The 26,617-nt window shown below is 45.4% G+C and overlaps 1 protein-coding gene across 3 annotated transcripts in view; it reads left to right on the forward strand.

Moving 5' to 3' along the window:
- The window catches only part of Polr1A (RNA polymerase I subunit RpI1), a 314,770-nt gene that overhangs the window by 200,965 nt on the left and 87,188 nt on the right, over positions 1–26,617 (forward strand). For all 3 annotated transcript variants that reach the window (XR_012823481.1, XM_075673365.1, XM_075673366.1), the window contains exons 18-21: positions 67–195; positions 770–934; positions 13,755–13,957; positions 21,127–21,400. Coding sequence is in view for 2 of the 3 variants with exons in the window: in XM_075673365.1 (XP_075529480.1) it covers positions 67–195; positions 770–934; positions 13,755–13,957; positions 21,127–21,400 (771 nt within the window). In the remaining variant the exon portion in view is untranslated. The remainder of the gene's footprint in view (positions 1–66; positions 196–769; positions 935–13,754; positions 13,958–21,126; positions 21,401–26,617) is intronic.

The following is a 26,617-nucleotide window of genomic DNA, read 5'->3' on the forward strand; positions in this document are numbered from 1 at the left end:
AGAAAAGAGTAAAAAAGGAAACAAGCCAAATCAAATCAACCATTGTGATCATGCTGTCACATGCAGGGTCTGGTGGACACGGCTGTAAAGACCAGCCGCAGTGGCTACCTGCAACGTTGCCTCATCAAGCACCTGGAGGGGCTCATGGTCTGCTACGACCAGACTGTCAGGGACAGCGATGGAAGTGTCATTCAGGTACGTCATGCCTGACCTACTTTGGTAGGGTTTTGTCACAATGTGGAAAGTTGATTAACCTTGCACACTTTTGTTGGGCCCAGTGTAACACCTGCTCTTCCATTATGTCACAGAGCTGTTTTGCATGTGCTTTGAAGGCACCTAGTTGTGTTAGCGGTACCACAGACATTATGAGGGTTTGCAGGAGGGTGTTTGCAGGAGGAGGTTTTGCAGGAGGGTGTCCACGGCTCGCACGACGGGGTGCGGTCATGGTAGGCAGAGCGGGTGGATGGAGCCACGCCGCCAGGTTTTCCCGCCACAACAAGGGAAAGCCAACTTCTGGGGGCACTTTTGCACTGCTTGACGTTCGATATATTGGGAGTCGCTGCTATTTTTGTTCAATGTAATTGTAATTTTTGCTATATATACTCATTGTAACTATAGCATGTCATAAATTGTTCAATATACAGGATAATTCAATTAAATGGGTTTAATATAGTGACATTTGACTGTAGCAGGACCCTTTTGGTAAGATGCGTGCTGCCTTGTCTTGTGAACGTCCAGTCATGCAAGGTCTTTCCTCCACCTGCTGCAGTTCCAGTATGGAGAGGATGGCTTAGATGTGCTCAAGATGCAGATGCTCAAGCCAAGCCAGTTCCCTGTGCTCATCAAGAACAGCCAGGCAGTTATTAACCGTGATGACATCGAGCAGTGCGCACGGGCCACCGACCACGACAAACTGTACAAGTTAAAGAGAGTGGTGAGGATCACTGTCTGTCTATAAAAATGCTCCTGTCAATAGATTTAGGTGCATCTTAAGGGGTGACGTGGCTTTGGAAATCAACTTCCTTATTTCTTCATAGATTTTGATGAAATTGGCACAAATGTTTAGAATGTCACCCTGATGCTTCCATAAAAGTTCCATAGCAATACTTTGAGAACATTTTATTAAATTTTATTGAGCAGAATTTTTCTCCCTCGAAATTTCTGGAGAACCTGGGTAAATTAAAAAAACGTGATAGGGAAGGCTTGTTAAGTATTGACTGCGTAAATGCGTTCTGAAGGTCATGACATTCTTGCGTTTCTTTTTTTCGGATCACAAATTTTTTGGAGCACCATTTTTTCTGTTACCTTCACATCAAACACACTTTCGGAGTAGACGAATAGCCATATCATAAACTTACAAAGGGTCAAGATAAGAAAGCGGGGATGTCATGACCTGCACTATAGCCCAAGGAACGTGACAAAAAAAAAAAAAAGAGTCAAAACATGTTAAATGGTAACAAAGAAATCAGCTCCAGAAACTGAGCTGAAAGGCAAAAAATAAAAGTTTTGAGAAAATGGCACTCAAAGTTTCACCTTCTCTTCAGTCCTCTAAAAGTTGTTTTGGTTTTTTTTTATGTAGGCAGGGTGTCTACCAACCGAGAAAACCGGGAATTCTCAGGGAAAACTCAGAGAATTTGGGCATCTATAAGGGAAATTAGCTGTAACTTTATTGAAAGGGAACGAAAGTCGTGTTAATGCTGGCTCCAGTAACAGAGGAATCGCAAGGAATTGTCATTGACGCCGTGTCATCGGCACGATGCATTGCCAGAGCAGTTAACGACCGAATTTCCAGACGCCCGATTTTTCGGGCATGCCCGATAATTTGCACGTCTTTGCTGCACCACCACGTACTTTATATAGTGAATGTATATTGCCCTGGCTGCAGGTCTTAAATGGCATTACTCAAAGCCACCACCGCCGCCACTTTGATTATCTCGCCGCCTCGAACCGGCACTCTCGCACGCAGATCCGCTGGCAGCCGTAGCCACCATCGCGGCAACGTTAGGCCTAGCTGCTTCTATGTTCGCTATTAAGCTTCTTGCCATGCCGTGCCGTGTTTTTCATTGAAAGAATTCGCCGCTGTCAGCAATGGCACCGACTCTGCCTTTGTAATCCTCGCGATTGGCTTCGAAGCTCGCAGAGCACAGCGCGCTGCGTAATGCCAGTCTCCGAAAGTTAGCTTCGCCTCAGTACAGCAGTGATAGGCGGTGAAGCATAACAAGCATGGGAAGGGGCAATTGTCACGGGACACAGTATGTATTCTTTAATTATACACGCGTGCACCCCCGTCTCCTGTCACAGTACGCGCACCGATATGCCTAATAAGTATACTGGCAAGCCTTAAGGGGGTATGTTAAGGTAAACCCCCCAAAAAATTGAATTTTAAATTTTGGCACAGAAAAATCGACTGCACTATGAGGAACAAACCTGCGGAAGCGCGACCTCGAGCGCCCGCTGAAAGCGGTTCAAATGTCGCGCCGAAGTGTACCGCGTGTCCTGGCGTTTAAAAATGGCGGTTTGTTTATTGTTGTTGTCCGCGGTTCTCTTTATTATGGCGTTTTTTTTTCTTGTGTGTGTGGTAAGTAAATGGTTTGTAGTAAAGAATTATATATTAATTAAAAGAAAATGAGACATCCACCCAATCGTAGCAATTGCCACAAAGGAATCCCATGTGGGTTCCTCGAAAGAAAAGCATCACAGTTGATGAAAAATTCGGGCTCGAACACGGGACCACCGCCTTTCTGGGGCAGTCAATCTACCATCTGAGCAAGGCGAAGTCGAATTTGTTAATCACTCGAAGCAAGAGTTTGACATAATAGCCCTTTGTAGAAAAGAGCTATTACGTCAAAATCTTGCTTTTGCTTATGTGGTCGTAGTCGTCTCTGTTTTGAGTTTTAAACGTATTGCTTGTCAAGAAGATGGCACGATCGTAGAGCAAATGGAGCAGAAAGAGAACTTTAAAGGTAATCGGTCTTCTGAGCAAATGTATTCATGGACGAACACAGAACACCAACGAGTTGCTCAACCAACTCATCTGGTGCCGCTGCCCTAAGAAAACTTTGTCAGTGCTTACACATTGAAGACAGCAACTAACGATGCTGTAGCCAACTACAATGACGGTAATTCTGCACGAAAAGCTGTTCTGGAGGCCCTTGGAATTGTTCCAAGTCTGTTTTGTAATATTGGCCTCGAAAGGCCAACAAAGAGCGTGTTGACAGGGCAGAATTCTATGGCTCTGCCGAGAGCAAGGAAAGATGACTGATAAAAAGAAACACTAAGAAGGGTTTTGGAGACACCTGCAAGAAAGTCAGCAGTGAAATGTATTCTCCTGGGGCATATTGAGCATCCACAAGCAGTATTCGAACAGAAGACTTCATTTTTCTCAAATCGCATTTTTTATGAATTTTTTTCAAATTCAATGTACCTTTTCTCAGAAAGTATTCATCCCATTCCAGTGAAGCTTTGTACACATGTACTACAACCAATCATAAATATTCTGAACTAAAGAAATCTCTGATAATATGAACGACAACACTGGAAAAATTTACACTGCAAGAAACCCCCTTCTGGCTTTGCGCAAGCAGAGGTATTACTTTTTTTGGGGTGCGAATTTCAAAGTAGATATGATATCTCTTTAGTTCAGATATAACCTATTGGCATTTAGAAAAGCACTGTAATATCATCACATTCCTCTGCGTTCTTGCAGTGAAAAAGTACATCAAATAATTAGGTAAACACACCTGAAATTTTGGGAGTAGACCACAGGAAAGGCAAACCGTCTAGACTCAAACAAAGTGTTTCATATTGTACCCAAGAGCAACTTTTGTAAGCACGCGAAATTTGATGCCGATATCTGCAGGTGCTTCTGAAATATGGTAAAACTAACGTACCATTTACCCTACCATACCTCTTTAAGAGCTTTTTCCGACATGCCTGTGGCAATTTTAGCCCTTAACGACAGTTAAAGACATGCATTCATTTTTTTTTCGTACTGACAGATTTTTCTGATGTTTTTGTGGCACCTAGGGAGTCCGAAAAATCGGACATTGACTGTACAACTGACCAAGAGGATGCTTCAAATGATCCTTGGGGTGAAAGCATGGCAGAAGGATGAGAACAGAAAGAACCAACGCACTAAGGAATTAATGGGAAAGTAAGCGTGTCGCCGCCACATTGAAGGAGGTTGAGCTCAAAAAACAAAGTTTTGGCTGATGCCGAGATGTAGGTGCCCTCAGCCAAACGAAAATAAGCTCTTTAAAGCAGTGAAACCCAACACTGAGATGTTGTGTACGGGCTGAGAGTATGTCAGCACAGTTGAGGTTGACTTCCCAGCTGCTGAGAGAGAATCTTAGTTGTGACAAAGTTCAGGTCTCATACCGGTGAGCTTGCTATCAGTTGATAGAAATAGCTCATATTCAAAAATATTTACGTATGTATGGATCTCCTTTTCATTCGTATTTGAAAATGTTCGACTCAATTTGGAATGGGTCCGACCATTTTTTTTCGCTGTGCAGTTTACTAACACCTTCATCCTTTTTTTTTTTTTTAAATGAGATAGATATTACTCCTTACTATTCCAATTGGATTAAGTGATTTTCTTTTTTGTTTCGACATGCTTACTAGAGAGTGACAGCATTGGGCAACATGGTGTCAGCCTGTCTTGACATAAAACAAAGTTCTGGCTCATTCAGGGAATTTTGCAAAGGTGCTCTGGGAAAACCTGGAAAAATCAGGGAATTTGGAAATGTCAGCGACTGCAGCACGACCTTCAATCGCAATCGCTTTCGCTTTTTAAAGTGAAGGCTTTACTGGCTGCGAACTTGCGAATTCGCCCTGGCAGTGTTCGAGGAGGCACATGACGTCGCAGCGCACGCCTTGCCACGGATATTTCTCTCTCTCTCTCTCGCTCCCTAGTCACTACTGCGCATGCGTCACTAGTAGGTAGCACCGAGCCACAGGTGTTTCGCCTATGTGCAGCACCGTGCCATTCCACCTCCGCAGTTTGGTTTGACATCTGTGAAGAAGTATTCACAAAGTACCGAGCGCAAGAGCAGACGATATTGCGGCTGGCCTCAACAAGAGGAAAAGAAAGACGAGGGAGGCTCGTGCAGCGAATGAGAAGGGGGCTCGCGCAACGGAGATCGTTGGAACGCTGGCGCGAGTAGGGCCGCCGGGCCTACGGAACCCACATCTACCGGTGAGGTTCACCTGACCGAGCGTCTGTCTTCGGGACAAGAAACGCCTCGGGTCGTTGTACGGCACGAGACCTCGGAACGGCCTGCTGCAGCCTCAAACCCGCATCTACGCTCGAGGTTCGGGAGAGCGAGCGTCCCTCATCGAGACGAGGAGCGCCTCGGGTCGTCGCCTTGCTCGAGGCTCCAGGTCGGCCTACTGACATCTTGGAACCCGCTTCTACGCGCGAGGTTCGGGTTACCGGTCCTCCGACATCGAAACGAGCGCCTGGGGCCGTCTTCCTGCTCGAGACTTCAGAGTGGCCTGTTCGCATCTACGGAGCTGTGGGCCGTCCACCTTTTCCTGCCCCGTGCTGCTGCGTCTGCTCTTCTACGCCGGTCATCGCTCTACGAGCGAGTGTTCCACCTCAAGGACTCTACGTCTCACTACACTCCGGACTTAACCGCAAGCTCGTGAGACTACATTTTTCCTATTAACGAACAACCTTGTATGTGTGGGGCTAGTTTAAGATATTATTCGTGTTTACGTGCCAAAACTCTGTTCTGTCATGATTTCCGCGAAATTTCTCACCACCTTGGCTGATAAAACAAATTTTTTAGAGCACTTCTACCTGGTTTATAGGGATGATATTTCGGAATCAGATAGAAAGGCAGTTATACAAACTGAAAATGTGATTTTCAGAAAATATATTTTTTGGCTATTTTTCGTGATGCGAAACCTGCGTCCCCACCTTAAAGAATCCCACGTGGTCAGAATTAATCCGTGATCCCTCACTATGCTATGCCTCATAACCATATTGGTTTTGGCCCATAGTACCGCAGGATTACGCAGCAGCGGTGGCGTAGAAATAGAGCATTCGCCTCGCATGCAAGAGGACCGTGGTACGAATTCCGGTGCCGTGCAATTTTCCACCGGATTAATAAAAAATAATAACAAAAGATCCACATGCTGATAAAATTGCATAAACAAGCCTGGAATGTGGCCTCATCCCAGTGACCAGAACCAGTAATGCGCTCCCTCACCAGAGCAGGATTGGCCACCCTGGTGCAGTACTTGGCCACATCCTCATATGTGAATACAACAATCAAACCCCAGTCCTCAGTCTCCAGCAGCTGCGAAGCATTTGACCACGGTGGCGATCAGACCTGTGACGCAGCAGAGGGTGCTAAGAATCGCTGGATCCGGACAGGCTGCCATTGGAATATGAACCTGGCAACGCTTAATGCTAGAACGTTATCTTGTGAAGCGAGTCTAGCAGTACTATTGGAGGAATTAGAGGGCAGTAACTGGGATATAATAGGGCTCAGTGAAGTTAAGAGGACAAATGAAGCATATACAGTGCTAAAAAGCGGACACGTTGTGTGCTACCGGGGCTTAGCAGAAAGACGAGAACTAGGAGTCGGATTCTTGATTAATAAGAGTATAGCTGGTAACATACAGGAATCCTATAGCATTAACAAGAGAGTGGCAAGTCTTGTTGTGAAACTTAATAAGAGGTACAAATTGAAGGTCGTACAGGTCTACGCCCCTACATCCAGCCATGATGACCAGGAAGTTGAAAGCTTCTGTGAGGACGTGGAATCGGCGATGGGTAAAGTCAAAACAAAATACTTTATACTGATGGGCGACTTCAATGCCAGGGTAGGCAAAAAGCAGGCTGGAGACAAGTCAGTGGGGGAATATGGCTTAGGTTATGGGAATAGCAGGGGAGAGTTATTAGAGTTTGCAGAACGGAATAATTTACGGATAATGAATACCTTCTTCCGCAAGCGGCATAGCTGAAAGTGGACGTGGAGGAGCCCGAATGGCGAGACTAGAAATGAAATAGACCTCATACTCTGCGCTAACCCTGGCATCATACAAGGTGTGGATGTGCTCGGCAAGGTGTGCTGCAGTGACCATAGGATGGTATGATCTCGAATTAGCCTAGGCTTGAGGAGGTAACGGCAAATACTGATACATAAGAAGCCGATCAGTGAGTTAGCGGTAAGAAGGAAAATCCGGATCAAGCTGGAGAACAGGTATTTGGCTTTAACTCAGGAAGAGGACCTTAGTCTTGAAGCAATGAATGACAATCTTATGGGCATCATTAAGGAGTGTGCAATAGAAATCGGTGGTCACTTAGTTAGACAGGATGCCAGTAAGCTATCACAGGAGGCGAAAGATCTGGTCAAGAAACGCCAGTGTATGAAAGCCTCTAACCCTACAGCTAGAATAGAACTGGCGGAACTTTCCAGGTTAATCAACAAGTGTAAAACAATACATAAGGAAGTATAATATGGATAGAATTGAGAACATGCTCTCAGGAACGGAGGAAGCCTAAAAGCAGTGAAGAAGAAACTAGGAATAGGCAAAAATCAGATGTATGCATTAAGAGACAAAGCCAGCAATATCATTACTAATATGGATAAAATAATATGGAAGAACACTAACATAATCCTAATCCATAAGAAAGGGTACGCCAAAGACTTGAAAAATTATACACCGATCAGCTTACTGTCCGTTGCCTTCAAAGTATTTACTAAGTTAATCGCAAATAGAATCAGGAACACGTTAGACTTCTGTCAACCAAAGGACCAGGCAAGATTCCGTAAAGGCTGCTCAACAATAGACCATATTCACACTATCAATCAGGTGATAGAGAAATGTGCGGAATATAACCAACCTTTATATATAGCTTTCACTGATTACGAGAAAGCGTTTGATTCTGTCGAAACCTCAGCAGTCATGGAGGCATTACAGAATCAGGGTGTAGACGAGCCGCATGTAAGAATACTGAAAGATATCTATAGCGGCTCCACAGCCACCGTAGTCCTCCATAAAGAAAGCAACAAAATCCCAATAAAAAAAGGCGTCAGGCAGGGAGATACGATCTCTCCAATGCTATTCACAGCGTGTTTACAGGAGGTATTCAGAGACCTGGAGTGGGAAGAATTGGGGATAAAAGTTGATGGAGAATACCTTAGCAACTTGCGATTCGCTGATGATATTGCCTTGCTTAGTAACTCAGGGACCAATTGCAATGCATGCTCACTGACCTGGACAGGCAAAGCAGAAGGGTGGGTCTAAAAATGAATCTGCAGAAAACTAAAGTAATGTTTAACAGTTTCGGAAGAGAACAGCAGTTTATGATAGGTAGCGAGGCACTGGAAGTGGTAAGGGAATGCATCTACTTAGGGCAGGTAGTGACCGTGGATACGGGTTATGAGACTGAAATAATCAGAAGAATAAGAATGGGCTGGGGTGGGTTTGGCAGGCATTCTCAGGTCGTGAACAGCAGGTTGCCATTATCCATCAAGAGAAAAGTGCATCATAGCTGTGTCTTACCAGTACCCACCTACAGGGCAGAAACCTGGCGGCTTACGAAAAGGGTTCTACTTAAACTGAGGACGACGCAACGAGCTATGGAAAGAAGAATGATGGGTGTAATGTTAAGGGATAAGAAAAGAGCAGATTGGGTGAGGGAACAAACACGAGTGATTGACATCTTGGTTGAAATCAAGAGAAAGAAATGGGCATGGGCAGGACATGTAATGAGAAGGGAAGATAACCGATGGCCATTAAGGGTTACGGACTGGATTCCAAGGGAAGGGAAGCGTAGCAGGGTCGGCAGAAAGTTAGATGGATGGATGAGATTATGAAGTTTGCAGGGACAACATGGCCACAATTAGCACATGACCGAAGTAATCCCTTCACTTTACATACCCCCGCGTCTCAGACAGTTGATACTTGAATTCGAAGCCCCAAAAGCAAGTGGCGCGCACACAAGAACAATGTGTTATTGTACTTTCTGCGATCGATGCAGTCAACTAGTCTCACTGTCTACTACTCTTGCACAACCCCCTGCATGCCGCCACATTCTTGAATGTCACTTGATATAAATATCTTGTTGCCAAATTATGCTGCGGTAGCCACACCTAATTTAGTCAGCAGTTTGCCACCTGGAAGGATCTGGATGCCGTGAGTCACAAAATTATGGCTGCCGTCATGGTTAGCCAGCAGCGAATGAGGGTGTGCAAGGGAACCCACTCTCGCTCTGTTGTCTGTGTATCAGCTACATGAGCTCAGCTGTAATTTAGAATCCTCCACCACAGGTTCATTCATCCTTATTCTGTTAGTATCATTCAAACTGAATGCCTTGGACAGAGGGACTACTTCCTCATTTAGCTTTGCATGGATACTGACATGTTGGCAAAAGATGTTCAATGCTTCTTCGTTAATTCAAATTTCACAAGGACGCTTAACGAGGTCAAATTAAACCGAATTTGAATTAACAAAAGTCATTGAAAAACAGCCAGAATTTAGACTGGGTTGTTAGAAAGCCCTTGTAATTCACATTGTTTATTGACCAAAATAATCTGTGATCACTTCTTGCTTCTTTGAAAGCAATGGTCATCACTTTGTCTTCCAAAGCACGAATGTGATGCAGAGCATCATCTTCACCCTCCTTGAAGTTAAAGAATGGGTGCGCAAGACCAAGTGCCTCCATTACTTGCAAAGCAGGGGGCTGAATCGTTTCTTTGTCTTCCTTGCCATCTTCATCGATGACAGGTTCTTCGCCAGTAACCTGCATGAGGACGTTGTCGTCCGTCAGAGCGCCGTACACCGCCACACTGGCATCCGCCTCGACGTAGTTGTCGAAGCTGATCTCTTCCAGTGCATTGCATAATCCTGTGGGGATGACCTTGTGCTGACCGGGCTTGCAATCTGCTTCCGTGCCTTGGGCCTCATCTGCCACAATGAAGCCATAGTGGCGGAAACAGTTAGCAACTGTTGCTGTAATGACCTGATCCCTGCCACACACCAACATATGCAAGGCCGTGAACAGTGTCACAGTGTGCTTTCATGTTTGCGCACACAACCAAATGCTCCAACATGTGGTGCCTTTAGAACAATTTTAAATTCTTAATGACGACCCGGTCCGTTGCTTGCATGGCTGCCATTGTGTTTGGAAGGAGAAGCACAAGGTTAATGGCCGTCAGATCGACATCAACCTTGTGTGCGGAACAGTTGTCGACAATCAAAAGCACTTTTCTGTTCAAAAATAACGTACAGCGCGAAATACAAGGACTGTGGAGACGACATACAGCGCTGACTTCCAACAACATTTAATTGCGTTGCCACATCGTGTGTATATATACAAGAAAGGGCATGCGCAGAAAATGAAAGGCAGTCACATGGGGTGTTCTAACAGCAAGTCACTGAACTAAGAGCATGGTCACCAGAAAAAAAAAAAAGCATTACAATTTCTATCTGTTTATATACGTGACTTCACCAGGGGTCAGCGCGGTCATTTTCTGCGCATGCCCTTTCTTGTATATATACACACGATGTGGCAACGCAATTAAATGTTGTTGGAAGTCAGCGCTGTGTATGTCGTCTTCGCAGTTCTTGTCTGTTGCGCTGTACGTTATTTTTGATCATGAATTACCAACTAGCTCAAGCAACCACCCTAGTTCACTTTTCTGTTGCTTAGTTCAAACTTACTGTCAAGCTTGATTAGCCACTGCTTGAATATTTCTTGCATCATCAAAGCCTTGCGATTAGCTGTGTATTTCACCAGCAGTGTGCAGATATTTTTGAAGCAGCGAGGCTTAAGAGCCTTGCCTATGACAAGGAGGGGTGCCTATGACAAGGAGGGGCGGTTTCTCTGTCCCGGTCACGTTTGCTGCAAACAAGACGGTTTTGCGCTCCTTGCTGCGCTTCCCGCCTGTACAGCTGTCTCCTTTGTATGTCATTGTCTTGCTTGGTAACAGCTTGTAGAAAAGAGCGGCTTCTTCTGCGTTCAAGATATTCTGTGGCCTTCAAGTACTCCTGCAAAGCACCGTTCTGCCATGTTGCGCATGTCTTCCAGCTGACATCCTTGCTTTCGCCTGACAAAGTGTGAAACACGATCTCCTGCCTGTCCTGGAAATGATGTAGCCACCCTTCTGAAGCACTGAAATGCTTGATCTTAAGGCGAAGCGCGTAATCTGCTGCCTACACATGACCATCAGCTACTCAGTGAAATGTCCCGACTTTTCATCTCCTTTATCCAAGTGTCTACTGCGTGCTCCAATTCCGGCTGCTTTGCGGGCCAAAGTTCCTCGTGACTGTTAATGAAAGCTTCAGATTCATAGGCCTCCTCATCAATTGCCTACTTATTTTGTATATAAGTTGAGAGCATGCTCTTCGGAATGCAATGCTTCTTTGCAATTTCCAGTTTGCTATTCTTGCTAGCGTACACTTCCGAGAAGGATCTCCACCTTCTCCTTGAGCATTTTCGCACTGTAGCCTATGCCGCGAGGAGACATTGTGTGGTAGGCCTAATGACCAAGCCTGTCGGCACAACACAAGAGCAGCAAAGTAGCGTACATGGTGAAATACACGAGAGGTGAGAGAACCGCTGATATTGCTCCCAGCGACACCACTGGCGACACTGCGTGATCGTGCCACGCATCCGGGCAATGCACTGCTCTTGGCGCAGTTGCTCCACCTATCGTTACGCCAAGAAACCTTTTGCAGCTTCAGTATGAAATACGTTGAGATAACAAAGTACGTAAAATCTGCAATTTGCTTTGTTATATTGAAATTTCGTAGTATTGAAATTCAACCTTTTATGTAAATACAGTTGTCGATCGATTTTTCTTGCGCAGGAAGGGACTGCAGAATTTTTCCGAATTATGGGGCAATCGAAAAAAGCAAATTTGAATTGGAAAACAATTCATTTTGACAAATTTGGGAGTTGGTGACGAATGTATGGTTTCATGCCATGTCGACAATATCTTCACATCCGCAGTGCAAATTAAGCGAAGTCCCCGTGGCTGATAGTGTCGCCCGCACTGGGACGACACTATCATTAAAAGTGCCAGCGACGGGGAGCAAATGGTTCGTCTGCCTTTCGCTCCATTGAGTCACCGAAACTTGAGATTATGCAACCTCTAATACTAAACGCATGGGAACACAGCTTACATAACGCTACGGCGTCTTGGCAAGCCCACTCTTTGCACGCGCGGCAGATTACTTCTAAAGCAGGGTACACGGCCGCGTATGCACTCAGCCATACTTACAGCCATAGCTGAGACGTGCGCCTACTTACCCCCCCCCCCCCCCCCCCCCCGTCTCTCACGTCCGCTTGATTGCGTTGCTGCAAGCTCACTCCCCTCCCCCTTTTCCCTTTGCTTGCACGGGAAGGCAGCACTTGTGATGCCACCATCTCTCTTGTCTCACCCTCGAACACTTTCTCTAGCACCTAAAGCAGGAAGCCCACAGGGTGCGATAGAGTCTTATCGTACTTGGACTTTATACAGAGCATGATGTGGCTCCACTTCAGCGATCGCTTTTGTTGCACCAAGTGCAATTGGAGAGGTGCCTCTGCAAGCAGCCGCTTGTACACTTGTAACAATACCGGTTTTAACAATATATCGGTTATAACAATGAGAAGCTGCTGCACCATCAACTTTTGTATGTTTTGCATGCGGAAATAGCCCGCTTACTACAATGCCCCGATGCCACATTATGGGTTATAACAATGAAATTTTGCTGCTTGACGTCCGAGCCGAAAGGTAGTGAAATGCGAAATCCTTGCGAAGAAAAAAGAAAATGAGAAATTCATGCCGTTGCACGATGGCCCACTGCTCGAACAGCCACCGTGGGCTCATTTCCCAGCCTTCTCTGAGCCCTTCTTTCCTGTCACCCTTCCAATCCTATTAACACGAATGGCCTGCGCCTATATCTCTACGCCGCGCCACCTTCCGAAACACAAATGGACCGCGCCAACTGCACTGCTTGTACCTTGTTCGCCGGCTCCTCATTCAGCGCAGTTCAGTCGGTTCAGAGTTCAGGTGGGCTCTGCAGTTCAGAGCAGTACAGTCGAACCAACTGTACTTCCACCCTGTCTGTGGTGACACAATTATTTTTCTTGCGCTTCGAGTGCATTTTCAGCTAAACCATTTTGATGCAGTGCATATTAGGCATTGCAGATGCCGAGATGAGTGGTTTCCCAAATTGTATTTTTTTCTTTCAGCGATTTTTGCAATTTGACCGCCCACACCCCCCTTAAGTGGCATAGGGTGTGGCAATACATAACATTGATTTCGACGCTATCTTATGGAAACATTGGACAGCTGCCATCTGGGGCTTTAACTTAACTGTCATTTTTTATCACACTCGAGTTCACAGCACTACAGTTAATTCATATGCTTGAAAATTTTTCTACAAATGCGTTCACTGCTTCACGGCTATGTTAAATTTGACGTGTTGTAGGAATGCATGTGCTGCTTCATGACCACATTAAATTTAATGCCGCGCACAGAATTGACAGATTCATATAACAGCCCCAGATTATGCTGCACAAGAATCGAAAATAAAACTCCCTTTAGTTCCTTGCACAGTGCTATGCTTGTGAGGCTGCGGGCCTGGCATAACTAGCTAACAAGCACAAAAAGCATATATGATGCATTTTCCATCAATGATGCTCAATTTCTGTAGTGTTGTGATGAATGCGACTGTTTATTCTTTAAAACAAATTCTTGTCATTGCGGCGGCTGCCATGTTTAAGGCAAGGAACATCTTTTTTCTAGGTGCGCAAATGGAGGAACAAAATGGACAGAGATGCTGACACTCACACGTCTCGCAGACAGAGTGCATTTACCCTCTTCTCGCAAACCCAAGGGTCGCTAGTGCGGGAAGAGCACTTCAGCCGATTTCACAATGGAACTTCCGAGACTGCTCGTCAGGCGATCTTGGAGGCTTACTTCAACCTCGACGAAAGGACACGTCATAAGTAAGGCTCCGCATTCACTTGCAGTAAAATGTTTTCATTGAAATGTTTGTATCAGCTCTCTTCAGCATCAGGTTTATTTGGTGGGGATGCTTGATTCTATCGTGTCCACAGGGTGATGTTCCACATGGCACACAAGTCACGTGCAGAATACTTAGGGAGGAGGAATAAACTTTATTCCTCCTCCCTAAGTATTCTGCACGTGACTTGTGTGGGGACCTGAGAATTTGAGGGTCACTACAGTTTAAAGGTCAACTGCAACAAAACTTTTAGACTGCTTAAAAAGCTTAATTTGAGGTAGTGTATAACATTCTCATGCTAATGCAACCATAAAGGAGTACTGACATGACATCCTGCATTATTATCTTTCTGTTAAAAGTGAGGTAGAAATTTTCTGAGCCTTAACAGAAGTAGTGCAAGCATCAGAGCATCATTAGTGTTTATGATGATGCTTGTTTCTGCTAACTATTGTCTGTATAAGCACCCAGAAGCTGGACACATCAAGGCGTACCAGTTAGCTTCATTCTTGTGATCACTGTGGCTGCCACTCATGAGCGTAACCAGAGAAAATGTGTGCAGTGCTATTGTTTCCTTTATGTATCGTCAATGTCGTCATACCTGGCCTGATTATCACATAAGAATAGCAAGTTTTTGAGGTTTGTACACCTCCTTGAAATCCTTAAATACCTTTGAATTTGGAAGAAGATTCAAGCACCCTTACAACTTCCTGAAAGTAAATGTGCTTCTTCATTTCCTTAAAAACTGGAGTTAGGGGTGACTTCTGAACATTCAAAGTAACAAACTCTGCATTAGCACTATGTCGTGGACATTGTCTATTGGGAAATGGTTCTATATATTCTCTTTTAGCAGTTTCACCATGTGATTGCAGTGTGACATGTCCACAACCACTGACAGGCTTGTTTAACTCACCATTGCCATTATGGTGCTAGACGTAGCCAGGCCAGCCAGTCAATCTGCACCATTTCTCTTGTTTTGTAGCTGGTTTACATTGCAGGCATCCTGGCTGCCTTTTTGGTGGCATTCTAGAAATGCCTGGAAAAAAGTAAGATTTAGTTATTCGACTTTTACGTGACTAGTATCTTTCAGTGAAGCCAGACACTAGTAACCCTCACATAGCAAAGTGTGCGATGTGCCACTAGGCGATTTACATGGAACGGGAAAGCCAAATTTTAAAATTCACTTGAATAGCCTGGAAGTTTGTGTGCAATTCACTGGCTGCTTAGCTATTTTAAGAGGTTTTTTTTTTAGTTTTTGTGTATGACTGAAATTTGTTCCATCCTTCTGAAGTTTTGGCTTTCAGCACCCTAGAAATTCTTGAATTCTCCTTAAATTTTGCATTGGATGTTCTGTATGAACCCTGAAATTTGGACTGGCAAGACTTCACAATAATAGCGATAATGGGCATGTCTTGCATTTCAGGACTAACTTTAATATTGTTACGAGACTATGATCAGTGTGACAAAGACGTTGGCCACTGGAGGGAAGAAAATTACAATTGTAAAGGTTGTCTCACCGCCATCGTGGCAGTGCTGCAGGTCGCTGTAGATAGTTTTAAAATATATTCCTAATAATATCTTTTCCCCTGGCATTTTGGTAGAAGTGCTGGGTTCTACACAAGGCATAATTCTGCAGCGAAGGTATCCTGGCAAGTTCCACCATGTCAGCAGATGGAGATACTGTGTTTGGATACTGCATCAAACAAAGCACTGTCACTCCAGACACTAATCTTGATCCAACCTTGCCTCTTTCTGTGGCACCAACACCATGGACGTCAGTAACTGGCTTGGAAAGTATGAGCGCGTCGCAAAGAACTACAGTAAAACCTCGTTATAGCGAAGTTGAAGGGGGGTCGTAATTACTTCGTTATAACCATTAGTTCGTTATAGCCACTATCCATTTCTATCCATAGTTAGCAAGCAAGAGAGGATGCACTCGCCACCAAATCTCACAGCAGCCTGCCACGCGAAAAAGAAAACGGCCGTTGCACGAAAAAGAACAAGCGAAAAAAAGACCAAGGAATTGCTACTTTATTCACGCCAAACGGCTCATCACTGATTGATCAACAACATACCAGCTGGTGGCTCACTTCACTGAAAATAAGTCCTTGATAGATTTTTGCCACATCTTCAGGCGAATGATGGCTTTTTAAGCTGCAGCCGCTATTTCCAGTCCGTCCTTGCCGTCATCGGGAGCGCCAAATAAGTGGCGCAGCAGGTCTGCCGCATCCAGGGCTTGTGCTTGCTTCGGTACGTTGGGTTTGCCAATATTAGGCGCCAGGCTGTCGTTGACACATTCGACACTGTCGCCGTTAGGCACCTCCGTCACTGCACGCACAATTTCCGCCTCTGTTAGCTCTTCTGTCGTCACCGTGTGAGCATCGGCACAGACGTACGTGCAGAAGGTGTCGCAGTTGGTCACAGTGCTGGCGTCAAGGAGAGTGTCCCACGACACTAGGGCTTGGTCGCCCGTGGCACCATCATTGGCAGCAGCACCGAGATCTTCGCTGTAACCGCAGCTGCTGACCGCCAAATGAGGCGTGCTGGAAACAATTGGCGATCATGCTTGCCAGTACAGCCGTCCAAGCAGCCTTTAGCATCTCGATCGCCATGTACAAGTTGATTGTGGACTCACGCTTCATGCTCATATTGAGCAGAATCTTGTCGATCACACGCTTGCGTTTGCCCGACCTAAAGTTCATGATAACTCCTTGGTCAAGAGGTTGCACAACTGCAGTGCATTTTGGCAGCAAGAAGCATAGCTCGATGTTTCTGAGCACAGCGGCGGTGTGGTGGGCTCTACAGTTGTCCAGTACGAGGCATATCTTCCGGTTCAGCTTGCCCAGCCACTCGTCCCATTCCTGCAGCCATTGTGCTAAAATTTCTCTCATCCAAGCCTTACAGTTGGATACATAACTCACTTGAAGCTTTCGTTTGCCTTTGATGCATCATGGTGACACACTTATGCTGACCAAGAGGTCCGGCACCTTTTCCGACCCATCCATGTTGGCACAAAGCAACACGGTTACGCAGACCTTGCTCTACTTACCGTCCTGGCAGCGTTCACCTTTGAAGGCCAAGGTTTTTTGTGGCAGCATCTGGTAGGACAGGGCTGTCTGATTTGCGTTGAACAAATCCTTGACATTGTGTTTTTCTAGCAGCTGTCCAACGTTTGTCTCCACCCACACCACTGCAGCTTCGCGGTCGACAGACTACGCTTCCCCGCTGACAGACCTGCCGACGATGTGGCGCTCTTTGAAACGCTACAGCCAGCCCACAGTCGCCACAAAACCATCGTGCCCCATGATGCATGCGAAGTCCCTCGCTTTGCTCTGCAACAGTGCCCCACTCACAGGAGTGCCACTTGCTCTTACGTCCAAAAACGACTTGAAGGCCACCTTCTCTACAGCTTCGAAAGCATCACAGCTTCTTTCTGTCGCCATGTGCAATAGCACTGGTGACAGCTTCTTTGCTTCTCAAAATCGTGGACAGCGTGCTCAACGCTATGCCGAACTCTTCGGCCGCTTTTTTCTTCTTGACGCCAGACTCGACAGCTTTCAGCATAGCCACCTTCTGCTCAATTGATATTGTTTTGCACTTCCGTTTGCCGACGTCCATCTCCTTTCTGGCGGCAGGAACTCGCACGAACGAACCGATAGAAACATTGATATCGTTGATGTGCACGGAGGCAACAAGCAACAACAAAACTGTGGTCGTTGCTGCCCCCACACACGCAGCGGAAGAGCGGACGGGTCCACCAGTTCCACGGTAAAGGGGAGGCCGGGAGATGCGCACGGGAGACGCGAATGTCGCACGCTATAAGACATTGACCTGACGGGTACCAAAAGGGTCAGTAAATGCTCGTTGTGGAAAAAAAAAAATTGCCGACGATTACATTACTTCCTAATGCAAAATTTGAGCGCAGCTCTTTAGCTGTTTCGGCTTTTCTATATACTGAGGCACATAATTCGAGCAAGACATGTATGTTCAGTTACAACTTGTTATTCTTCACTTCAAGAAACACTCCACTCCCAGTTCTTGATTGTCATGAAGGTAGCTTTGTGGTCGGAGGAATAGATGGACATACGCTAGACTTGCTGCACCAATGCCTGGTTCGGCATAGCGCACCTCTGGATTCTGGCAGCGACGGTGCTGGGCCTCTGCTTGGGCAGCTCTTTTAGCAGTAGTGGCAGATGAAGGACTTCCACCTGTTGCCTTGCTCATGGCTCAGAAAGAACTTGCTGAGAATAAACTACTTATGTAGGCAGACGGATTATGTGATAATATAAGCCATCTGTGAGCCTCAGACAATCTGCTGGTACGGAACATTTCGCACCAGCCGCCGCAAACGGAGTGTAGCTTGGCAGTGTAGCTCGTCGTAAAATCACGTTTAGTTCTTTTTAATAAATTATACCTTTATTCAACACTCCGCTACAATCGCTTTTCAGCCACAATACGTATTGCCTCGAATTGACCATCGCTATAAGTTTGGTCTCGAATCACGCCACACGAAAACTTTTTTGCAGTAATTTTTCCTTCAGTCATCCATGGAATGGAACCATCTTCCTGGTGAAGTCGTATCCATTTACGATAACAAAAGATTTTGAGCACCTTTAGCTAACAATGTGTAATCGAAGCATTTTTTATTTACTGTAGTGTTGTAACCTAAGTGCATTTGTGTTTTCCACTTTACTATCTTAGTTTGCTACCAATTTATCATGATGTTGTAAAATATAGATAAAACTGTATAATCAGAAGCCTTCATACATAAACGTTCCAACTGCTTATGTTTGTTTCTTTTTCTCAGTTGCTGTAACCCACTCCCCTCTTTAATTTCCTTGGCCCTGAGGGTAATAATAAACAAGCATACATTCATTACACATTCATAATGCTGATAAAGATTTTAAATTTACTTTGTTAAGTCCTGTGACTCACTGTATTCTTGTTTGTTGTGCAGTAAAACATCCTTAATTCGGCACTCATTAATTTGGGAAATCAGATAATTCGAACTCGCTCTTTGGTGCCGGCAGGCGTATGCATTATTTAATGCAATGAAACTCTAGTTAATTTGGACGTGTTTGGCCGCACATCGGTTAATTCGGACAACTCTCGGAGCTCGGCGAGTGCTGTAGCACCGGAAATGTGCGACGCAAGAGAGCTAAAATGGTGTCAGCATCCACTGAAACGAAGCTGCGGAGTCCTCATCACTGTAGTCATCAGTGACAATCGTATGCGAATGACGTCAACGCCGGAACGCTTCGTGCATCTTTGTACCTCTAAATCCTTTGTTCTTGCGTCCACTGCCACGCATAGCACCGCGTCAGCTGCGTTCCTTCATTATTGCATAGTTGGCATTCATAATCGCATTGATAATGACTGCGGTTTCATCTGCGGTTGCAGCAAACGGTAGTTTCATTTTGACTCAGTGCGCGCATCAGCCGCGCGCCATCAGAACCTGCAAGGTCACCATCCACGATCGCGTCATCAGCAGCCGTGGTTTCGTCCACAGCAGTTGTGCAAACAGTAGTTTCATTTTGACAAGCTTTTGAGGATGAAGAGCACTGGCTACATCATGATCGACGATGACCAGCTCACTGGTGAAAAAAATAATCTGGATGTGGGCGCAGTAGTAAAAGGCCTGTCTCGGATGGAAAACATGCGCCGTGGCCATGCTGTGAAAGTCGCGAGGCCTTTGCCACTGCAAGTGCTAATAAGCCACAAGATGAGGAGAATTGCAGCTTCCGCACTGCTTTTGTGCAAAATAGAAATGGGATTAGCTCATTATTTTGGTAATGAAAGCGTGTTGATATTGATTTCTTGATACCCTCGATAATTTGACATTCTGTTAATTCGGCCATTTTTTTCGGTCCTGTGAAATGCGAATTAACACTGTTTTACTTTATTGGCATTTTACTAATTTATTGCAAGTTGTTTGGCATACCCAAGGTGTACCTACGTTTCATCCGCTTGTTCCCGCGTCGTGCAGTTCTGCATGGTGAGATCAAAACTACATCATTTTCTACCATGTTCCAACGTGCGATAATGCTCTGTGTTCTGCTTGCATCTTCCTCAGTGTTTGTGTAGCTCTGACTTATACCGCTAGGGAGGTGTTCATGCGCACAGCACACAAGATCGTGCGCTGTGCGAAGTGCAACAAATGCAACAGCTCCCGCGCTCGACTATTAGCAGAAGTGTGTTGGGCAGCAGGAAAGCACGGGAAAAAGAAAAAGAAGGTGGAGCATGTGACATATGCATCATGTGATCCTCTAGCTCCGGTATGGGAGAACACAGGGAAGGAATTTTGCTTGCGTAGTCTAGACTGGACATGTGGAGAGTGTGTCTTTTTTGGTGGTGATGCTCACCTCCTGAAATCATGGGTTCGAGGCACTTAAATATGTCTGTCTCAGCTATTAATGAACCAATTTGAAAAATTATTGCAGTGGCACAGGACCAAGAGGGCGCGTAACAACTTCCACCGTGCAACCGAAATTTTCTCTGGGGCCTGGTGAGGGGCCCTTAAACAACAGTTGTCAAGCAAGGGATGCCGCTGGTGCCAACTTGTTGGCAATACAGTGCCAGTACCAAATAATTTACTTGTTCTGAAGACCGCATTGGACTGAAACCACTTCTCTCCGATGCAATCTATGCTGCTTTTGCTGATTATGCGAGGCTTCTAGAGAGGCCTATTACGAGTAAAACTGAGCGGTGCAGTAATGATCAAGCATGGGAGCATACATTTTTAATTAATAATAAAGGCAATGTGTGTCTGCCTGCATATTGCATGGCTTGCAAGTGTGAACCTCAATTTCGAAAGATTAAGATTGTGTGCAGGCAAAGTAACTACTGCGCACAACCTTTTGGAGGCCTTTCACACCAGGAAAAGAGGCCCAGGTCGCATCATTGATACTACTGCATGTCTGTTTGGAAGAAAGAAGTCTTGTTAAAATTTTTTTCTTTGCAGTGTTCAATATGTGCACACGCCCATATTATTGCAGACTTTCTTCGATTGTCCTCCAGGGGATGTAATTAATCAGTTGTGAGCACAGCACCTATGGTGTTTTGTTTACTTTGCTCTGTCTATAAGAGCTGTAGAGGCTTTCCATGAAAATAAACGAACTTGAAATGGAATTGAAGATAGACCGTGATCTGTTGCAGGCTCAACAAATCCACTATGAAGTGTGCCGACCCGGTGTGTTCCAAGCTGCGCAGTGATGTCCACCTCGGTGCCGTGTCTGAACGGCTGGATACTCTAATCGAAGACTACATCGAGAAAAATCCTCACGGCCTTGTCTCGGCCGAGGATTCAGGAGAAGGGCAAGCCATGGAAAAAAAGACTGTGACTGCAGATGACTTCCGGAAAATGGTCTACATACGAAACATGAAAGCCATCTGTGACCCGGGCGAGCCAGTGGGCCTGTTGGCTGCTCAGGTGGGACCATTCTTGATGCAGTGTGCTATGCTTAGTTTCATACAAAGCAGGCAATGCTACTTCGGCTAGCGAGAGTTTTCTCACTGTTTGCATCTGTGATCAAAAATGAGTGCGTCGCACATATGAAAGAAAACTATTAGGTGCGTGCCATGAAATAGTAGGATTAATTCTCATACCTTTAGCCAGCAATCCATAGCCGATATGGCTAGTTGAGGATCCATTACAAAAAGGCTGAGTAAGTACAACATTCATTGGCAAGTACAATATTAATATGAAAATTTCAGCATCAATGTGGCAGGTATAGAATATCAGCAGTAATTTTCAAGTGCAACATCAATATGGTTACTGGTAGCTTCCTGAAAGAGTCCGTCTGGAGCGATGGTGCAATATTTGGCAGATGTTTAATAAAGCTAGGTATATCATTCCAAATTTTTGCGGCAACAAAGGATATTCTTCCGTCACAAACTTTGTGGACAATCTGCAGACTAAGATTTTGTTATTCCGCCCATTCAGGGTTACACCTGGGTTATGTTACTGATGAGGGCTAGGAAATATTCTTGTAACTTATTTTGTGCACTGACTTTAAGCTTTTATGTTGCCTAACAATATTCAATGGCATTGTGTTCAAATTTCTGAACACTTCTGTGGATGGTGTGTTCCTGGCTGCTATCTACAGTAGAATCTTATTTAAACGTTCTGGAAAAAAATGCGACAAAAAAAATGTACTAACTGGAAATTGTACCATCTTAAGTCACTGAAATATTCAGCAGACTCAGCTGTATTTGACACCTACATAATGCGAAGTGTTGCATGAGTTGTTGCAGCACGAGACATTGATGCATGCCACTGGTGGGTCCCAAGCAGCCTGGGGCAAGCATTGCTTTCCTATCGTGGGCCGTGTTAAGAGGTGGCGAGAAACCAAAACAAAATCGAGCTGGTGGTCGTTGCAGGAATGTGATGTCACAAGAGTAAAACATGGCGCTCACTTCGTGACAGTTGCAGCAGGAAACGGCGATGGATATGGCTTGTCACCTAATAAAAGTGTGCAGTGCGCTTCCAACAGAGGTACGACACGTGCGCTGGGAAACAGATAAGTGGAAATGCTTATCACAGTAGGGTTGGCGGCAATAGCTGTGAATGCGATGTATGACGTCCCATGAGAAAATTTGCCGATACTGGAAGAGGAAGCTGATTGTGTGGGTGCATTTTCACATGACACAGGCAGATGAGAATAGCAGGGAAGTTTCCATGGCGAGCGTTGTTACGTATTCGGTGGCTAGATGCCGAAGGCGGCAGGACAACCGGCCCAAGGAACAGACGACCCACGCAGTGCCAGGAAAACGATCACCTTTATCCCTTCAGCGATAAGCTTTTTTGTGCGCCAAGTAGTCAATTGGGGGTGGCAAAATAAAAAGAAAAGATATTGTGGCAAGCGGGGCAATCTTATCTGCGGGCCCCAAAATAGAATGTGACCAGCACCCCGAATGTAACAGTGTCTACTGCCCTCGATTATGTGTGCCTCATGCCTTTTTTTGTTCACACGCAATCTAGTGGCTCAAAAACATATGATCGCAGTTTGGCGATGTACTGAATGTTGGTGCTGAAAGATATTGTTTTCTGGAAACTTGTTAACCAGTAAAAACGAAGTGTAATTGCATTAGGTAATTTTTTGTGTTCTTGATTGCAAACGTTGACACCGAGAAGTTGTGCAGACTGGAATCGTATCAACGAGGTTCCACTGTACTTGAATAGGGAAAAACTCTGGCAAATTCAAATTATAAAAACGATGCAACGGGCTTTTCAAACAAGGTTTCATCCTCCCATAGAGCACTTAATGACAAACTCGGGCCGAACTTGAAGGTTCAATGTGTCACTAGTTACCGTAACGTTGAGCGCTGTACAATTGATGAGGAAATATACACGGGGAGCTGACATCAAACGAGAGCAACCATAGCAGTGTACGCCATTATTTTTCATCTGACTTAAAAGGAGCAGGAAGAAGAAAAGTAGCAGTTTCGCTCAAAAAGCGAAGCATTGATAGCGATAGTGAAACAGACAGCAACCTGAAGTAAAGTCTGTAGTTTTGAAATGAGTGCAGTAACATAGTTTTGTGACCAGTGGCCAAAGCACTTGCAACCAAAACATAGTATGCCACCTGCTAGAAGCAGAAACATTCACAAGTAATATCTTATTTAAGGTAAACGTGTGTGTGCAAGTTGCAGGTGTAATACAGCACAAACTGCTTATAATGTAAGTTGTCAGAGTTGCAAATTTCTACACTATAAGTGGTACCACACTGTAACTAAAACATTTTTCAAAGGCTGTGCACAAGCAAAACATATAGACTAAGCTGGGGTGTGTGTCCAGGAATCAAAGCACATGACCAGGATGTGCCCTGACTTTTGTTGGCAGGGTGGTTTCTCCATTTTCAAAGTGTCGTAGAGCTACGGCAAGGGATTGCATTGTGTCTGCAGCAAACTGCAACTTTGGCTGCCTACTCCCAATGACACAAGGCTGATTAGGCCTAGGCGGTGGGGGTGTCAGGCAGCATGCCATTGTAGAAAGTTTGCCCTTGCTATGGGTATGTTTGTACCAATGTTCGTACCGATAGTCAAATACACAGAGAACTGGCGTGAAATCACTTGCACAGGCTAAATTCATGATACCATACATGAGACGGGGTATGCGATCAGCCGGTACCTACCACGAACGCATATAGGAAAGGTTTTTGTCTGTCCATGTGCTGGCAGGCACGGTGCAAACTCGCATGTGGACAATGTTCTGAACTGATGAATTTGCAGAACACAATCTAAGCTGGCAGCATTGCAGAATAAAGGTCGCATGTGCAATATCTGGGGCGCAATCGGAGATCTTTGTTCGATACGCATTCTGTTCGGTTGCTGCAACGTCAGACAGTGGCAGTAAGCAAAATTTCTGCGAACGGGGTGGAGAGAGCAGCCAATCAGCAAGCAGTGAACTCCCCGGAAGTTTACTTCCCTCGTTTGTCGTCTGCTTGCAGACAGTATATTACAAAACGAAGTGTTTCTTGTGTTCCAATGAATGAAATCTTTATCTAAAAATGTATTTTTTCTTCTTCTCAAGCTTAAACACGTTGTCAAATAGTAATACATGTGTCTACTACAATTTATAACTGTTAGTTTCTCTGCGTCGTCCCTAGGTGGTGTCGTGCTAAGTGAGAGAGAAAAAAAAAAGAAACGATGGGAACAGTGGCGCAATTTTCAAGAGGCAGCAACAACATTTCAAGTGGCTCGCTGGCACCCGATGATGGGGTCGATTTCTTTGTACAAGCAACCCCCCATTTGTTTCGAGAAACGAAACCAACGCCGTAATTCGCTTTCTGCCATTTTTTCAAACGCGTTTCGCACCTCCGCCCGCTCTTCTTCCTCTTCGAGCAACGCCAGCGCAACAACCGAAGTTCCCAACGCAAGAGCCATTTTCTCGAATTAAACTATGAATTGAATCCAAACATGCTGTTCAGCTCCGAAGCCGCCGTTTGGATCCAATCCAATCCATCAGACACGCCATGCGAAGGCAGTGTCGTAACGAGCGATGATCGCTCCAAACTTCTCAACTCCTGTCGCGTTCGGTGCCTAGCAGACAACATGCTCCGTGGGAGGATGATTGACCGGAGCGTGTCGTCATTTCGACTTCACCAAAACTGTGGCCGCGCCTCGCGGCTGGCGACGTCGACGCGGAGTAGGCCAATCGCATGCACCGGCAACCGAACGAACATGCCGAACAACCATCTCCGATAGCGCCCCTGCACTTCGCTACGGTTGAACATGAAACGCACTTGTAACCTTGACTGAGTTTTCTACAGTGCTGGAATTGTAAAAAAACAACAAATTTATTCTACCATAGAAACTTGTTTTTCCAGCCTACCTGATAATTCAGACATTATTGTGACCCAGTTCATGGGCCAGTCAGGAACTGTATTTACTTTCCACATACAAGCTGAAGGGCCAAAGATGTGCATGTGTTCGGTGCAGACTGCACGCCACTGACGACAAATGACCGGAGGCTTCTGTGCCACCTAGGCAACACCTACTGCCCAGCTCTCTTTTTTATTTTTCCTCCGTACCTCGTTCGCCCGCTCGCTCCATCTCTCCACCTCCTCGTCCTCAGCATTGCCCTCATCACTTTCCCCTTCTGCTGGCGCACCTCGTTGAGTAGCGCGCTCACTACACCGCTTGTCTGTGGGATTTTCTGGCATTCCCATTATAGCCGGTACTGTTGAGTCCCAATATAACCAAATTGGTAAAATTGGCAGTTTGCTCCATTATATTGAAATTTCATTGTATTGAAATTGGTGGATTTTCCTTAGTACATGAAAGACGCCGTAAAATTTGCGGCATTGTTGGGCAATCGGAAAGAACAAGATTGAAGGAGAAAAAAAAAAATGCTGTTGAATTTGAGAGTTGCCGACAAAGGTACAGTTTTATGCTGTGTCCACGATATTTTCACATCAACAGTACGAAGCGAAGCCAGCCATGCTTTGGTGTCCACTCCACCCCCACGGTTGGTAGTGTCACCTGCAGTGGGGCCAACCCCCCTGTCGGCGAGGGCTAGTTTCTGTTTCAAAGAACATGCGTGCCTCTGGAGGTTGCCGGCCTTCCTAAGATCTAGTGGGATGAATTAAAGTATGCGTGGTTGTTCATATTTCTTCTCAATCGCTAGTTTTTAGAAATAAAGAAAGTTGAATAGAAAGGAAAGAATATTTCTTTCCAGTTACTCATTTTTTGCCTGCTGTTCTTGTGAATTTTAAGTCGGGCAGGAAATCACTGGTAGTCTGTCCATCATCCTTGCCCCCACTCACCCTTGCCGCTTGCTCATCGATAGAGCAGGTCGGCTCGCTCCTTGTGACCTGCTTTGGTAGTCATGCGATGTATTAAAGATGGCGAGGTATTACAAGGAAGCTGGACAGGCGTCAAGAAATGTAAGACAAGAATGCAGGCTGACCAAGCATTAGACAAGCATGGCTAAACAGAGGCATCATAGTTGCCGCTCCGTGGTCTAACACCAGAGTTTCTCGTTCTGACAAGATTTTCAGTATTCTGAGTGAGGACAAGTAAGCACAAGTCTCTTCTGAATTGTCGCAGTAGATACTTGTTTTGCATGCACACACCAGTATTGTAGTGGTGCTCAGTTTCTGCACAAGCCTGTGTGACATAAGAGCAGCTCCACTCTGTTCATTTG

The sequence above is a fragment of the Dermacentor variabilis genome, chromosome 10 (assembly GCF_050947875.1).
Source record: "Dermacentor variabilis isolate Ectoservices chromosome 10, ASM5094787v1, whole genome shotgun sequence".
In the NCBI taxonomy this organism is placed as follows: Eukaryota; Metazoa; Arthropoda; class Arachnida; order Ixodida; family Ixodidae; genus Dermacentor; species Dermacentor variabilis.